General features: G+C 39.0%; 1 protein-coding gene across 1 annotated transcript in view; it reads left to right on the top strand.

Moving 5' to 3' along the window:
- The first annotated feature begins 1,896 nt into the window (after positions 1 to 1,896).
- Positions 1,897 to 15,150, top strand: part of LOC148836053 (dedicator of cytokinesis protein 9-like) — a 156,696-nt gene continuing 143,442 nt past the window's right edge. Inside the window, exon 1 of the mRNA XM_088912611.1 lies at positions 1,897 to 2,120. Within this exon, the coding sequence (XP_088768737.1) occupies positions 2,004 to 2,120 (117 nt within the window). The 5' untranslated portion in view covers positions 1,897 to 2,003. The remainder of the gene's footprint in view (positions 2,121 to 15,150) is intronic.

Raw genomic sequence — 15,150 nt, 5'->3', positions numbered from 1 at the left:
TGGAGGTTACAGGCCCCTGTCGGCACTAAGCACCTCAGTGACGTTGATAGAAGCTGACTTTCACACACCCTTTAGAAAATAACCTGGCCAAATATTGTATCATCCCCCAAAACAGAAGTATTTTGAACGGAGGTGTTTTCGTTTCCAGTACCTAATTTTTCCAAATGAGGATGGACAATCGTTTACGGCACATAAGGGGACATCCCAATATTAAACATGGAAATAAATCCCACTCCCGTAATAAGCTCCCCCTGCCTTCACACACTGCAGTTAGTGACACTAGGACAAGAAAGGCTGCTAGCAGGAGGGGGTTGGGGCCTTTCTTAACAGGCATGGTCACTGCTGGATACCAGAGAGCTTGAAAGAGACAGAAGCATGGAGCCATAAATTAAAATCAGGCACTTCTGATGTGACAGGATATCCAGATGGAAAAATGAATTCTTTAAACTCACCAAATCAATATTTATTTAGAATTCAGCAGAATATACTTTGCTGGCCTTGGTATACACAGATTTAAGATATGTTTTCCAAGATGCTTAATAAAAGCAGAATAATGTGCAAGTGCCTAATGTCTAGGGCTCAGGAGCTAGGAACTAATAGTTTCAAAGAAAGCAGAGTTTGGTAGCTAATTGTTGTACCTGAGGTTAATACACTGATCCCTAGGTGAACTATATACTATATAACACTGAGAGCAGGTTACGAAATTTAAAACTTGGTTCACTATCAAAATAATTACTCTTTACTTCATGTTACAAGAAGATGGTGCAGCAAACTAACCATAATGCTCGAACATATGTTTTAAGTGCACATGGTATATTTCTAGACTGAAGAGGTTCCTTGAACCTCACATGTACAAATGGCCTACAGCTATTAGGGATATCGTTTGTTTTAAACAAAATATTTAACATTCTCACATACACGTTTAAAAACACATCAGTACAGTATTTACATTTTTGAAAGACGTTTTCTAACTTTTCCTAAAATGCATTTCTTCTCATCTTTTTTTAACCTGCTGTGCTAAATTCGTGCCTGCAAAGACAATTGACCTTGAAATTGATTTAGACTTCTGAAATACTTCGAAGTCAACAGAACACTCTTAGACTAATACTAAGAATCAATATCATAAATGTGTCTGAAATTTTCTGCATGTCTTTTACTGTATTTCAATCCTTTTCAGACGCATTGAGTAATTCTGCTTAACCCACACCTTCACACACAAAAAAACCTCATAAAACGCTATCAGGTTCATCAACATAAAATTAATAGCCTAATTGAAGAGAAAAGTAACAATTACAAGACACGTGAGATGTTTTAGGCAATCACGTAACATTCATATACATTTTCTAAAAATATTTTTTGCTTGATAGTTATTTGGTACCTTGCAATTGCGTAATTTCATTTTTGAAGAACAAACGTGTCATTAGAGCAACAGGTATTGCAGCATATTCTTCATAATCCTACAATTAAGAACATATTACAATAGCACGAATTATTTTGTAATAAAAAGCTTGCAAAAAATGTTTAAAAATATATACGTTTCTCCTTTCCGAAATATATTTCGTGTTCTTTCAACCTGGGAAGCTTTAGAGCTAAATACAGTAGAGGGAGTTTCTAATTCCAGGAGGGAGGAGTGTTGGGAACTAGCTGCGCACATAGAGAGCACGGCAGAAAGCGAGATGATAGGAGGCTGGTGCAGCGTGGAGACCAGGGAGAAGGAGCGATAATGAGACGGTGACAGCGTTGGGGGATTGCATATTATGAAAACAATAAGGCACTGGGCATGAAAAGCTGAGGAACGCAGAATAAAGAAGTAAAAAAAAACAATACATAGAAGGGCAGCTATCATGAGGATTCCGTTTTATTCTCAAGGTGTACTGCGCTAGCGAGCAACTGGAGGAGTGAAGGAGACGAAGACGGCAGATGGTTTTAATTTGGGGATTTCCCACCTGCTCACCAGATTTTATTTATTTATTAAAGAAGTTGATGCAAGGTTCTGCTCGGCAATGTCTCACACGGTCCATCCGGAAACTAGGAAGTTCACACGGGGTCTGAGCAAGCCTGGAACCGCGGCCGAGCTCAGGCAGAGCGTCTCCGAGGTTGTCAGGACGTCCGTGCTTGTAGTGAGTACTGTAAACTACTCAAATTGCTACGCCTACGCCTTTTCGTTTTGCTTTGGTGGGAGATTGTCTTAGGTTTTGAGAAGGCTAAATATGAGCCTTTGCCACTTCATAGCGCAGGTACACCGTGGCCTAAGAAGAGGATCTTTCTATATGGGGCAGTTTAATTATAGGAGTAGTTTAAAAATGATTTGTGAAAACCTCATTGATTGCAGTTAATTGTATATGAATGCGCTCTAGGTAAAATGTAATTTCTTACAACATTGTCTGAAAACTTTCTTATTAAAAACCTCTCTTATGAAATACAATGTATCACGTTTGTGGTTAAAGTATTTGTAAATACAGCTGCATTTGAAATACATCGAAAATGTGTTTATATTAAATGTGACCATGCGTCAGCACTGCCATTATGTTACTGCTTAATTTAAGCGCAACACTTGTCACTTTTGCTCATTTCAAAGCCTATCAGGACAATTTTGCTACCTTTTCCTACAGTCCATACTATGACATAGTTAGACTCAAAAAGATTCATTACAATAATTTCCATTGGAAATATGTAATTCGGAGCTACAAAAATGCTTCTGTGCATGTATGAACTTGTTTCTACTTGTGCCCTAGAAATAACCAGTCTTAATTCTGATAATTAAATATCTTATAAAATCACAGTTCGGAACCTAATACTCGACTGAATTGTGTTGGTTAATATGTAAACGTTATTTGTTGGTTTTCAAATGCAAATATAATGTGGCATGTTCCTCATTAGGAGCGTCAATGGATTATTGTGAGCTGAATGGAAAGTGGACGTTTTGCATTTCGTATTTATTCGTTTTAAGATCTCAGTTTTAAGAACTTTTCCAGAAAGTTTACCTAAAATTGAGCAATCGCAATTGGCTTAACCCGGCTGTGTACACCACCCATGCTAGTGTAGCTTTCGTTTGTTTAAAAAAAAAAAGTCATGCGGCAGTTCTTCCTGTCGGTCACTTTCTGTTTGTGACGAAAAGCCCCGACTAGTGCAAAAGCATATATTGTTGCCATCAGCAGGCGCAGAAATGGGGGCACACTTCCCAGACAGTGGAAAAAGCAATACTTCCCGATTGCAGTGAGTGAACGAAAGCCATTGTTTCCCTTTGATGAGTTTATTGTGCTCATGAATGACGTGCAGTTGTCCTGGTGAGAACATTCATTGGACTGAATAGTTGAGAGAATATTCCCTTCAAAACTGTTTTTCCTTTTTTGCGTGTTGTGGTTGAAAAACAAACTGTTTCTGGATGATTTTGAGTGAAAATAACCTTTTGATATTGGATGGGTGAAGTAGCATACTAGTGTCATCCTTGACTGTACTGTATTTGCTTTTGTCTTGTACAAGTAACATTCAACCTTTTGTTTTTTAGGAAAAATGTTGGGTCTGTGATGAAAGGCAGTACTTTACTAATTTTATTACATGTATTTTCTTTTAAGGGCTTATACAGCATCAGTGACAATTACATATTATTTCCTGTCTTATTTTTCTGTGCATACTAGGTGCATTACATTTCTGAAACAAAAATCAGTTTTGCAAAATGGGATTTTACTGCATATTTAGTAAAGAGCCATTCAAATAATTTTTCTGAGTCTGGTACATCTGATGACTTCGTATTGAACATAATATACATGCAGTGATAGTGGCGCATTAAGAGCGATGAGTCAGTTTCCAGTTTTTTGTTGTTAATGGTCAGATCTCCTGACCAGCTATCTGGACATTTTTGAGTCTTGGTTGAATAAATAATAATTTCATTGCAAATGTAGGTTTCTGCAGGTCCCGGGTGAAGTGCTGAAAAGGATTGTATCAGTGACAGACTATACAGTAGTTCTATTTCTGCAGGCTGGCACGAACAACAGAAAGTGCTGCAGTTTGCCACAGCAATCTTAGAATGTTAATGGGCACTGGTGCCACGGCGTCCCAGGAGACCAGATAAAGAGAGAGCTTATCATGTCCCTCAAGTCTCGGTACATCTTCAGCTCTAGCTGGTAAGACTAGTGAGAATTATAAAGGATGGATAGACACCTGCTTTTCATCCAGGGGTGTCAGATGTACTACCTGGAGGGCCTGCTACAGTATATTTTGTCTTCCAAACTGAGTACTCACTTAAACAGGATGTTGCCTGAGGTCTCTTACAGTTGATTCCTCAGAACACCTCATTAACGGTAGATGTTTTGTAAACTCCTGATAGCCAAGTTATAAGTATGTCTGAAACATATGCGGTTAATTAAGTAATTAGCTCTACTATGTAATGGAGAGCTCACGTAGGAACAAAAACCAGAGGACACTAGACCCTTCAGGAACTGAGTCTGGTACACCTGTATTAATCAGTCCTTCACAGGCTGCAAGGACTGGCAGCTCTGTGAACTTCAAATAGGAAATTCCACCACAGAGTCACGCTGAATATACTGTAAATGGTTTTGTTTCAGTCCACACTGCATGTGTGGCTATAACCTTTCCCAGAAATTAAAACTAAAAATCGTCCTTACTCCTTAGGCACATTCAACTTAATAAAACATTGCAACATCAATGTTTTAAAAGCTTGAATGAAAGCCATTCAAGACCCTTTTTGTGTCTTGTTGTTAAGGAGCAATTGTTCTAACTTCCCTGACAAAGTTGCTAGGTTACAGAAACGGATACTGGCCAGGTTGTGGCAGGAAGAGAAATGGAATCCTGCGCTGCAATCCCAGACACATATACCCCCACCTTTTTATTATTTATTCATTCCAGTGTGTGCCGGCTGCGAGTTTAGTCAGGACCCACAAAACTGCATGAAGCATAAAACCAGAACATAGACAATGGTAGAGGAAAACAGCCGGAGCAATTTGTGATTTGTAGTTTGATAGTATAGGAAAAGTAATGTCTTAAAAATAGTGGGAAAAGTTCAGGGATCGTGAGTTTTCTTGGTACAGTATAATCATATCTTGATAAAACGTTCCATGACTACTTTTGAAGTCTTGTTTGTATCAGCACTTATGAACTTATACTGTTCTGGTTTGGATTCAGAAATGGTTTTAACACTGTAAATTGGCTGGCTGTAGAATAATTATACGAAAGCCCTTTTTTGTGGCTACAAATTAAATTTTGTTAACTTCAAAAGGTTGCACTGACAAGCTATGTGATAGTTAATTCCCATAGATGGTATTGTCAAATTCATGTCTTAAGTAACTTAAAAAAGAGTAAAATGAGCTTCAGTCTGGTTATGATGAGGGCTGAACGAAACGGCACTAAAATGATTATGTACAGTATAGGTCTGTTCAGTAAGACTCGGGCCATATCTATGCTACTGTTTAAGTGTAGTAATTCAGAATGCAGTATTCTGAACAGTTACAAACTCCAATATTATATCCAAAAGAAGAACATGGGTTTAGTATCTGTTATAGGTTAAGAGAAACAAGTAGTCATACAGTAGAAAACACTTACTCTCTTTCTTCTTCTTCCTGAGCAAGGCAGCTTTTTTAATAAACAAACATGCAAACAATATCTGGGAACATATTTACAGAAAACTGTGATTTGGCTGCTAGTAGCTAATTGATCTGAGGGTCACATTGAGCCGTTTCTTGAAAGAAGCTGTGGCATCAGTTTAACCAAAATATGGTTGGACAGCTTGATCTCTACTCCAGCCAACCTTTGCATAATGAAATCATCCTGTTCTCTGATTTTAAATGCACTACCACGTGCTTCAGTTTCTTTCAGGAATCCTCTAGATTTCTTGGATCAATTACAGTAGCTACTTCAAAATTGGTATGAATAGGCTGAGTGGCCTCCTCTTGTTTGTAGCCTTATGGTAGTCAACATGGACCCAAACCACAGAAACTGATACATTAATAGTAGAAGAGAGTTCAGCACCTTATAGTTGACCTACTCCACTACATCCTTCATATTGACAACTCAAGAAGCGGACAGTGGGGGCAGTGTGGTGGCTCTGAGGCTAAGGCTCTGCGCCTGTGGCTGGAAGGTTGCCGGTTCGTATCCTGTGGCCGGCAGAGGAATCCTAGTCCGTTGGGCCCCTGAGCAAGGCCCTTAACCCCAACTGCTCCAGGGGCGCTGTATAAATGGCTGACCCTGTGCTCTGACCTGAAGCTTATCTCCCTGTCTGTGTGTCTCATGGACAGTAAGTTTGGGTATGTGAAAAGACGAATTCCTAATACAAGAAATAGTATAACGCCAATAAAGTGATCTTATCTAAATCTTCACAAGGGTAGGTGAGACTCCTTTCACACACAAAATACAAAGGTGTCATCTAAAAGAGACCACTTATGGCATATAACAAAAATATTGCCCAGTAGATTTTCAAAAAGGGAAAAATAGTTCCACGAACATGAAAATAGAGCTCCTAACCTCACCTTTACTCTAGGTCTCTTCTGTACTGAATATCTGAGGCTTTGGCTCATCAAGGAGGATTCCAATGGTGGAGTGTGTGCTTTCACTCGCTCACTCCTGTCTTATTGCTTTTCCCCAGGCTCCTGCCATATCCCTCACTTGTTCCTTTACTGAACATCACTGTTTTTTTCTGTATAGCACATGGTCACACATGCTGCTGGTCATCTTCTGGAAGTTTCCAGCTTGATAAGTGGTCCTGCCATCTGGTCTCTTCAGCCTGGCCTGTTGTTTAGCTGAATGCAAGCATAACCACCATCTTTCATCTAGCAATCATCAGGGTTGGACAAGTTCCTATCTGTTAAAAAGTGGCACTCATTAAAATATGAATAGATCCTTAATCTCTGGAATGAGGAAGAGAGCAGGAATGTGAGGCAAGGGGGTAGGTAAGGAGACCTACAGAAAGAAAACGTGAGTGAGTTGGCAGAGGTGTGGAAGCTGTCAACCCGTAAATGAACCAAATGTTTTAATGAGAAATGCCAGCATTCTCAGTGTCTTACTGTACAGAAAACAATGGAGAGCAATGGTGCTCCATTTTTTTTAACTTTATCGACTGTAGGCCTGTCTTGCTTGGAATCAAGCAGCACGTTTAGTCGATCACGACCTGCTAACCAGGAATCCGATGCAGGTGTTTTGCATCATGGAGCTGACGCTAACCAAACACATTGCCAGCCGCATCAAGAGCTGGCTAAATAAGAAGTGGTATTGTAGGCCGTTCTTGGGAAACGTTTATATACTGTAGGTGGTTTACGGAATAAACTGTTTTCACTCCGTGAAGTGTGAAGTTAAATTGTTGTTGTCAAACCTGTAAATCAAGAAACTGCTGGTGTAGAGATGCACTTTTGGCTGTCAGGGACAACTCTAGTGGGTAAATGGGGTAAGAGCTTATAAATTGATTAATTGCCGTGCTACTGCTTTTATGACATTGTTATACTGTTACTTTTGACTTACCAGTACACATTCTGCTCCATTATGCCTCTTGTGGAAGAAAGTGTATGCTGTAGGGAGACGGGAAAAAAAAGGGATATTACTATTCAGTCCGCAGATGCTTGCCTGTCTGCTTGTCCAATACAGCACGCACTTCTCTTACAGCCAGACGTATGAATATTATGGGAAAGAGGAAATTCACAAGTAGGCTAAAAGTAAAACGCATCTATTTTTATACACTATTTCTTTGTGGAAATATCAATGCTGTTACCTATTTTTAAGGATTCCTGCTATAGTGCAATTTATTTGAGTAAAATCCCTTTTGAAGAAAAAGGTAAGCAGTCTGTATTTGAAAGCTCTCAGGAAAGGTGACTCTCTCATAGTCTTGGGGATAGAATTCCAGAGCTTTGGGGTATAACAAGAAAAGGCACTCTAACCTATAGAATGTAGACGAGCCTGGGAGGTGAACAGGAGCCCAGAGCCAGACGAATGAAGGTTGTGAGTTGCAGATGACAATAAGTCAGATAGGTACTGAGGTGCCAAACCATGAAGAGCCTATACAGTAGGTAAACATGAGGCTTAGAAAACAAATATCTTCTTTACCAAAATTGTGTTAAATAGAATTTATACTGAACAGCAAAGGAAGCCTGAACTTTATAATTGGAATAAATTCACAAATATGTTACGAAAACCCCACTATGTCTTAAGTATTTGTCATCAGTAGAGTATGGGGGGGCACTATTTGTATGTGTAGCCACACATTTATTGGAAGCAATTGATGTACATCTGTGATACATGCTCTGCACCAGGTTGCAGATGCTAGCTTGCAGGGTTCTATCCTGTGTCTCTTGTAGACCTTGGATAAGCATGTGCCTTTTCATTGGTCTCTGGGCCTCACATTGTCACAGCTCATTCTGCAACTGCTCAGTAGGGTTCTTTCTGGTCAGCAGGACATCCATGGTATAACTGTCACTTTCACATGTCACATTAAAAACCACAGGGCACAGTTATAATGTTTGATGATGTTCCTTAACTAGTAGCTATGAATTTACCATGAATTGTGAAATGGTGCAGTATTGTCATGTCAGAATAAGCCTCCAGGAAGGACAGCAAGCGAAGTAGACATCTATCACTAGAAGTTGGATTCTGTAGTGATTGGAGACCATCCCACTTGGAGCTGCACCTTGATTGGTCTGTCCTGCATAGCAATTAGTCTGTTTTGCATGACAGCTTCACATACCCTGATGTCCGTCTGGGTGGTCTACAGAAAACCTTGATTCTCACCAAGGAAGACCTGCCTCCATGATGAACAACAGCAAGCTGACCTAAAAAACTTTGACTTACTGTATATATGCTCATTCTGCAGATCCCTTTTCAGAAATGTGCACTATGAAGTGTTGAAAGTTGGGCTGGACTTTAAAAGTAAGGTGAGTTTGCCTTGCTTGCTGAACTCGTTTAGCCTGAAGTTGTTGAAGATTTGAGGAGACTTGTGTTGTCGGAGGATATATTAGAACAGAATACCACAACATCATGTTTAGGTTTAGCTTAAATCTGGGGTTTAAATCTTTTGTGATTCTACATTCTGACATTCTTTTGCTGTGGACAGTGATGTGTCAGTCATAGACTTGGAAAATGCCTTTATGTACGAAGAGACTTTAAAAAGCTAATTTAGAAAAATTAGGCCTCACAGTTCAAACATTTTGTTTAAAAAGGTGTTAGGAGTTTGCTATGAGGATCTCAAATATCTCTCTCGCTGCATACAGTAGGTTCAAATCTTTTTTTAATTTCACTTTCTAGAAGTGATTAAATACTCATGTTTTTGGCTGTGTTTTTATTAATGCAGTTTTTTACCCATAGATGTTATGTTTTTTAAAGTAATTGCAATGCCATGCTATAAACAAAAAGGATTGATTTTAGACACAAACACTTCCCATGTGCAAAAACAGCCAACTCCAATAAAGATGTAGTATCAGTGAAAACCACCAAGTGATGTCTTTTGTAACAGGAGCTGGACTATATCAGCTTGGAGACCCTCGCTTTCAGAAATTAAAGCTTTGGTGGGTTAAAGTGATCAATAAAAAGGGGCTTAAAATATAGCCAGGATTTAGATTATTCATTTCTTCAGCATCAGCTGATTTTCTTTAATTATCGGTTGCCAGAGGTGCTCTCTTCCTGGAATTCCAAACATAGCAAGATGATCTGACAGATACAGATCAAACTGGGAACTTGTTTGCATTTTCTCTCAGAAACCACATAGGCCTTCCTCTTGAGTGTTGAGAACTGGTTTTAGAAACGTTACGTAACCTGGATCATTGTAATGAAAACCGCAGTAACCGTAGAAAACTGCTCAGAAACCAGCGGTTTCGATTATCACAACCAACTGAAGTGCTAGATACCACAAAGTTCCCATTGATGGCTTTTTTATCCCCTTTCAGGGTGCATTTATCATCCCTGGGTCTTAACAATTGTTATTAATTTCCTGGAGTGTTTCAAAACTTGCATTTTTTTTAAAAAAAAGTATGATTTGATTGTAGCTAATGCAGTATGGGTGGTTCCAATCTTTTCCATCTAGCAGGTGGGAAATATCTGACCACATGCATGGGATTCAGCTCTTTGTTCATTGTTTGAGCACAAAGCCGTGCAGTGCACAGGGCACACAGCTGTAACGGGCCTCTTGTTTTCCTTATCCAGTAGCTGTAAATATTGTAAACCGTGGATTTGTCATTAATTGTGAATTGGTGGAGTGTTTTGCTACCCTTTATCTGCTATGGGTAACGTGATGCAACAGTTTATTTGATCTTGAGTAAATATAGAAGAAGAAGAATAACCTGTGGTACCAAAATGCCTTTTAGGGGTGTAATAGGCTCCTTCTATTCCACTGTTATCGGTTACTCGTTCTTGCTGTTGTTCCCACAGCTACTAATGACTGTTGAATTCAGGCTTTCTGACATGAGAAAGAGAAAATTGCTATATAAAGAACTTGTCATGTCTGGTCCTCTGGGACTGTGTGAAGTTTAGAGGCTGATAATATCGAGAGTTGTGTAATTATGATCAATAGCTGTGCGTGTTATATTCTAGCTAATGGCCATGTGCCCAGGCCTGCTGTCCTGGTGGTACTCCTGTTTATTCTGTCGGACCGAGTCATTAATCAGATGAGCTGGTATTCAAACCTGTAAAAGCCCATCATTTGCTTAGCATTATAACTCAATTCTGTTTAGTTGGGCCAGCTATCTGTGAGTGTAGTAAAAAACAGGTTTACTTGAACTCTTTTTCACTCTAAGATGCTGTATAGAACGGATTTGTGTGTATAAGTTAAAATGGATGTAAAGAAATGGTTATTAAAGATTTTGGGCTGTGATACTCTTCAGTCATGTTGGAGTTATTGTTTTTTCTGATTTTATTTTGATAGTTTAGCTTACATTTTATGTGCATATATTTAAGTGAAAGGCACAGATTGTGGAGTTGTACAATGGTAAAAAGTCAGGTTTCTGCCTCTCTCCTGGTTTTATGTTCACTTGGTTAGTGTATTTTGTGGGAACATGGCACACCAGCTGACACTAGGTGACTCTAGGCAATTGACATTGATTTCTTTTTTGCACACTGTCCATTTTCACATTGAGATCCCATTGTACCACATAGTCACATTAGGCAGTCATTTCCATAATGAGGCCACAAATCTGATTTCAGCTGGCTTCAGTGGACCCTGTGGCTGCTTTCAGCAGCTTCATTACTGACTACAGGCACAGTGAAACTGAAACCATATCCTAGTGAGATAAGCAGTAATAAAAACTTTCAGCCATAGATGTGGTAGCAGTAACCTGTATCATTTAATCATGTAATTCTGCCACGTAGGGATTAACACCCTCTGTTCATAGTAGTAATGAAATTATTAGGTCCCATTTCATGCTATAATGCCTAAACTGTGAAAATGATATCGGAACAAAAATGCTATCGGTAGTTAAAGCACTAGAGAAAGTTGCTTTAATTAATTTTAAAGTGTACCTACAGAAATTGATAACACACTTTAAAATGTTTCTGTAAGAATGGTCTTCAGTGCAGTAGCTGCAAATTGATGCATTTACGTTTCCTAGAATTTGTTGAAAAAAGTCAAATGAAGCTGTATGTTGTTGTGAATAGCCAGGATTGAAGGGTCAGTTAACATGAAGGAGATAAGCTACATCGTCTGTGTTTTGCAGGTGTGAAGCATGATTCTTTTCTCACTGCAGTAATCAGAAGTCACACACTGGCACTCCTGTGAATAAGTCAGAGATGACTGACCCTGACGCAGGGTTGGGAGTCGCAGATGGGTAATTTCATTGTACTGAAACCGTCAATGTCTTAAAAACATGAAGATTCATTTGGACCATCTTAACAGATGACTTGCTCAATTGATTAATGAAGAGATCATTTCAAATTAAAACATGGCCACCCCAAGGTATTTCTGATTTGTTTGAGTTTCTTGTGTGTTCCACTGTTTTTATTCTATTTAATTTTATTAAGAGTGACCTACAAGATCTCCTGGATTCTTTCCCAGGCTTGGCGATCACTTTCTAATGTACATGTAGGTGCTCACAATTTGTGTACCTCTTTCATGGAAACATGAAGTTAATGGGGAAAAAAACAAACTAAACTTTACGATCCTGGAAGTGATACATTTTTCTGAGCTCCTATAAACTGGAGGATCCTCACTGTCTTTCTTCCTTCTAACCTATGTGTGCCCTGGGATTTAACATGAGGAGGCTGATAATGTTCATCTAAAATGATTGCCGTGTCAGGACCTACTCCAGTGGTCCTGGCAAAATACAGTGAGAAACATATTGCTTTGGATCCTGAAACAAGAGAAATCATTTGAGCTTAATCCCTTGACGTTCACTACCCACCAAAAACTGTTGAGTTGGTGTGCAACTCCAAAGACGTTTCAGAGAAAATTAACGGTTCCATTTCCTGCAGAAGTGCCTTAGTAGATCTTAGAATCACAGCGTGACTTTTTTTTTGTAAGATTGGTCCTAGTTTCATGTTTTCCCTATTAAACTGCATGTGCATTGTATTATACCAAGCACATAAAAACTAGTTCACTCTTGCAACTTTGGCACCTGATTATAGACAACCAGCTTCTATTCTGTCCTTAAAATGAGGTTTCTGTACACTGCCAGCTTGTCTCCAGAATAGCTGTCTTTTAATAGATTGCTATCTCTCCAGGGGAAACAACTTCAAAGACATGTTAAGGTAAATTTTATAGTTCTAAGGGACCAGGGGTGACGAATAACTGATACTGTAAAGTGCACCTGTAGGAGCACTAATGGGATTCTCAACGGCGTTTGTGTTTGTGGTATAAAGTGATGAAGAAATTAAACTAGTCTGTAATCTTTTTTTTGTCACTTGTTCTTTTTATTAGGCAAACTCTTCATGTTTTAACAACAATATGTTTTTTTTTCTTTCTTGTTTTTCCATTTGACTTGTGCGTGATACAAATTATTTTTTTCTTTTTTTTGTTCTTGTTTGAGGTCATTGTTATTCTGTTATTGTCCATGCCTTTTAAAACGAAAACAAGATGAGATGTGCTATTGTATGCCTCAGAGGGATGTATTGGCTACACTCTGGCGTCACTGATGCTCTGATCAATATTTCACCAAGTCACGAGAAAATTAGTAGCCTTAACAGTGTATTGCTTTACAGAGAACGATAGCTGACTAAATAACTGTTAGTTCCAGGACGTTAAATCAAAAAAGAGATTCAGACTGTATGTACAGAAGGGTCATTTGTACAAAGCAAGGCCCATGAGGTTTACATTACATTTCATTCATCACAGCTGTCACTTTGAGTTTGACCTGGCTTTTCACAACACCTGTCAAAGTTTGTTCTCTTCTAAACTGGGAGACGATGCATACGTGGTAACAAGTGTCAGTGTCTGTCTTGAGGCTTAAATTCCTCTCCATTGCAGAGCTGTCACCTGAGTTGTAGAGAAGATAACTTCATGGACAGCTGCAGCTTGCAGAGGAAAAAGGGCAACTAAACCATTTTGTGCTTCGGGGCACTGTGTGATGTACAACATTCTCCCGTTTCATAAAATGTTCACTATAAAAGAACTCATTCTGCAAAAAGCAGCTCACTCTGTGTTGCTTCATAACTAATTTTATTTTCCCTGTATTTGTATTCATGTGCATCAGAAATATGACTGAAAATTTTGAGTGTGAGTTTAAAAAAAAAAGGAAATGAGATGTAGAGATTTGTTTCTATGATGCATTTCATGACTTCATGAATGTGATGCTTCGGTTTTCTGTGGCAGTTATAGACAATATACAGGAGCTGTGGAACCTGTTGAGATATTTCTGAAAGGTAGAAAGTGCAAACACGTTCCCAGGGTCCCCAACTGATTCAATCCTGAGTCTGTCATCTAGTGTTCAGACAGATTCAGGATTTCAGTGGAGTTTAGCAACATTTTGGTGTATTGCCTGAACGGTATTATTTGTGCTGTGCTTGATGGTACAGTATATAACGGAAGCTCTGTCAAGAGCTTAGCAAAGTACGAGTCTGGCATTAAGCAGCTTGGCCACACAAGTCCTGAGTTTTCCAGGAGGATTGATTTATAGAGGACCAAAGAACAAACCACTGACAGCCCAGCGGTGAAACTTCAGTACAAATTGCATACCCTGCCACTTTATTTTTTTTTCTTTATGGCCCATAACAGTAGGTAAATTAATAAAATAAACAATTTCCTTGTCATCTCTTTGGCAGTGCTAACAATGAACCTTAAATACATGCGGTCTTACCGTCACAATTTGACAGCGAGAGCCTTGTGAGATGAGTTATTTGGACGCAGAAGCAAATGGTTGTTTTCTTTCAACAGTGAAATCAAATCTAGTCAATTAGCAGTTAAATTAATTAGAGCAGACTTGTGATTTATGCTTGTTACTGGTTTGCATGTTTCATCTTTTACTGGCCTAGCCAGGAAGAGCACTGGTGGCTAATTGCCTAGAAGCGGCAGTGATCGCTGACTGTTTAATTTTCTGGGGGAGAAGTTAATAATGGATGACACACTGAAACGAATCCATCCAGGCTGTGAGGCATGCTGTCTCCTGTCTCCTCTCTGCTGCTGCTGCTGCTGGAAAGGGGGAAAGTACTGTTCACACAAAGTGCAGTGGAGTGAGCTCTGTGGCCTTCTTGCATTGATGCACATGCCTTTCATTTGTACTGTAAAAAGAGGAGTAATGTTTGACAGTAGATACAGTTTAATTGTATTGAATGAAAGTGCCTTGTTCATAATTGCATCACCTAATAAGTCTGTTTCCTGTTGCTGTCCCCAAGAAAGAGTCTGTTCATGGATAATTGTTTTGTAGCAACATGGAGACCCTTAATCCATTAGCATTAGAGAATACCAATATAAGATGTTTGCTGTATTTTAACTCTTCCTTTAGCCCAAATGTTTCATTGTTTCTTTGCCTTAGTGTTTTGAAGCTTTGTAACATCCTTTTGAGGATTATCTCAAAAGGGCGGAAAAGGTAACACTAGTATAATATTGGAATTCTGTAAACTTATGTTTGAGAGATTAATTTTAAATATACCTTTTGTTAACAATGAATGTTCATAAGAGGCTGAACTTGAATTTTATATGGGAGAGGAATATTCTGGGTGGCAGTGGTTAGCATCGTCTCCTCGCAGTGCTGGGACCTTGGGTTCAATTCCATACCTGGGTTGCTCTTTGTATGA

Source organism: Atractosteus spatula, chromosome 4 (assembly GCF_055471065.1).
Source record: "Atractosteus spatula isolate fAtrSpa1 chromosome 4, fAtrSpa1.hap1, whole genome shotgun sequence".
NCBI lineage: Eukaryota > Metazoa > Chordata > Actinopteri > Semionotiformes > Lepisosteidae > Atractosteus > Atractosteus spatula.
The sequence above is the reverse complement of the archived record's forward strand: the minus strand, read 5'-3'. Positions and strand labels throughout refer to the sequence as shown.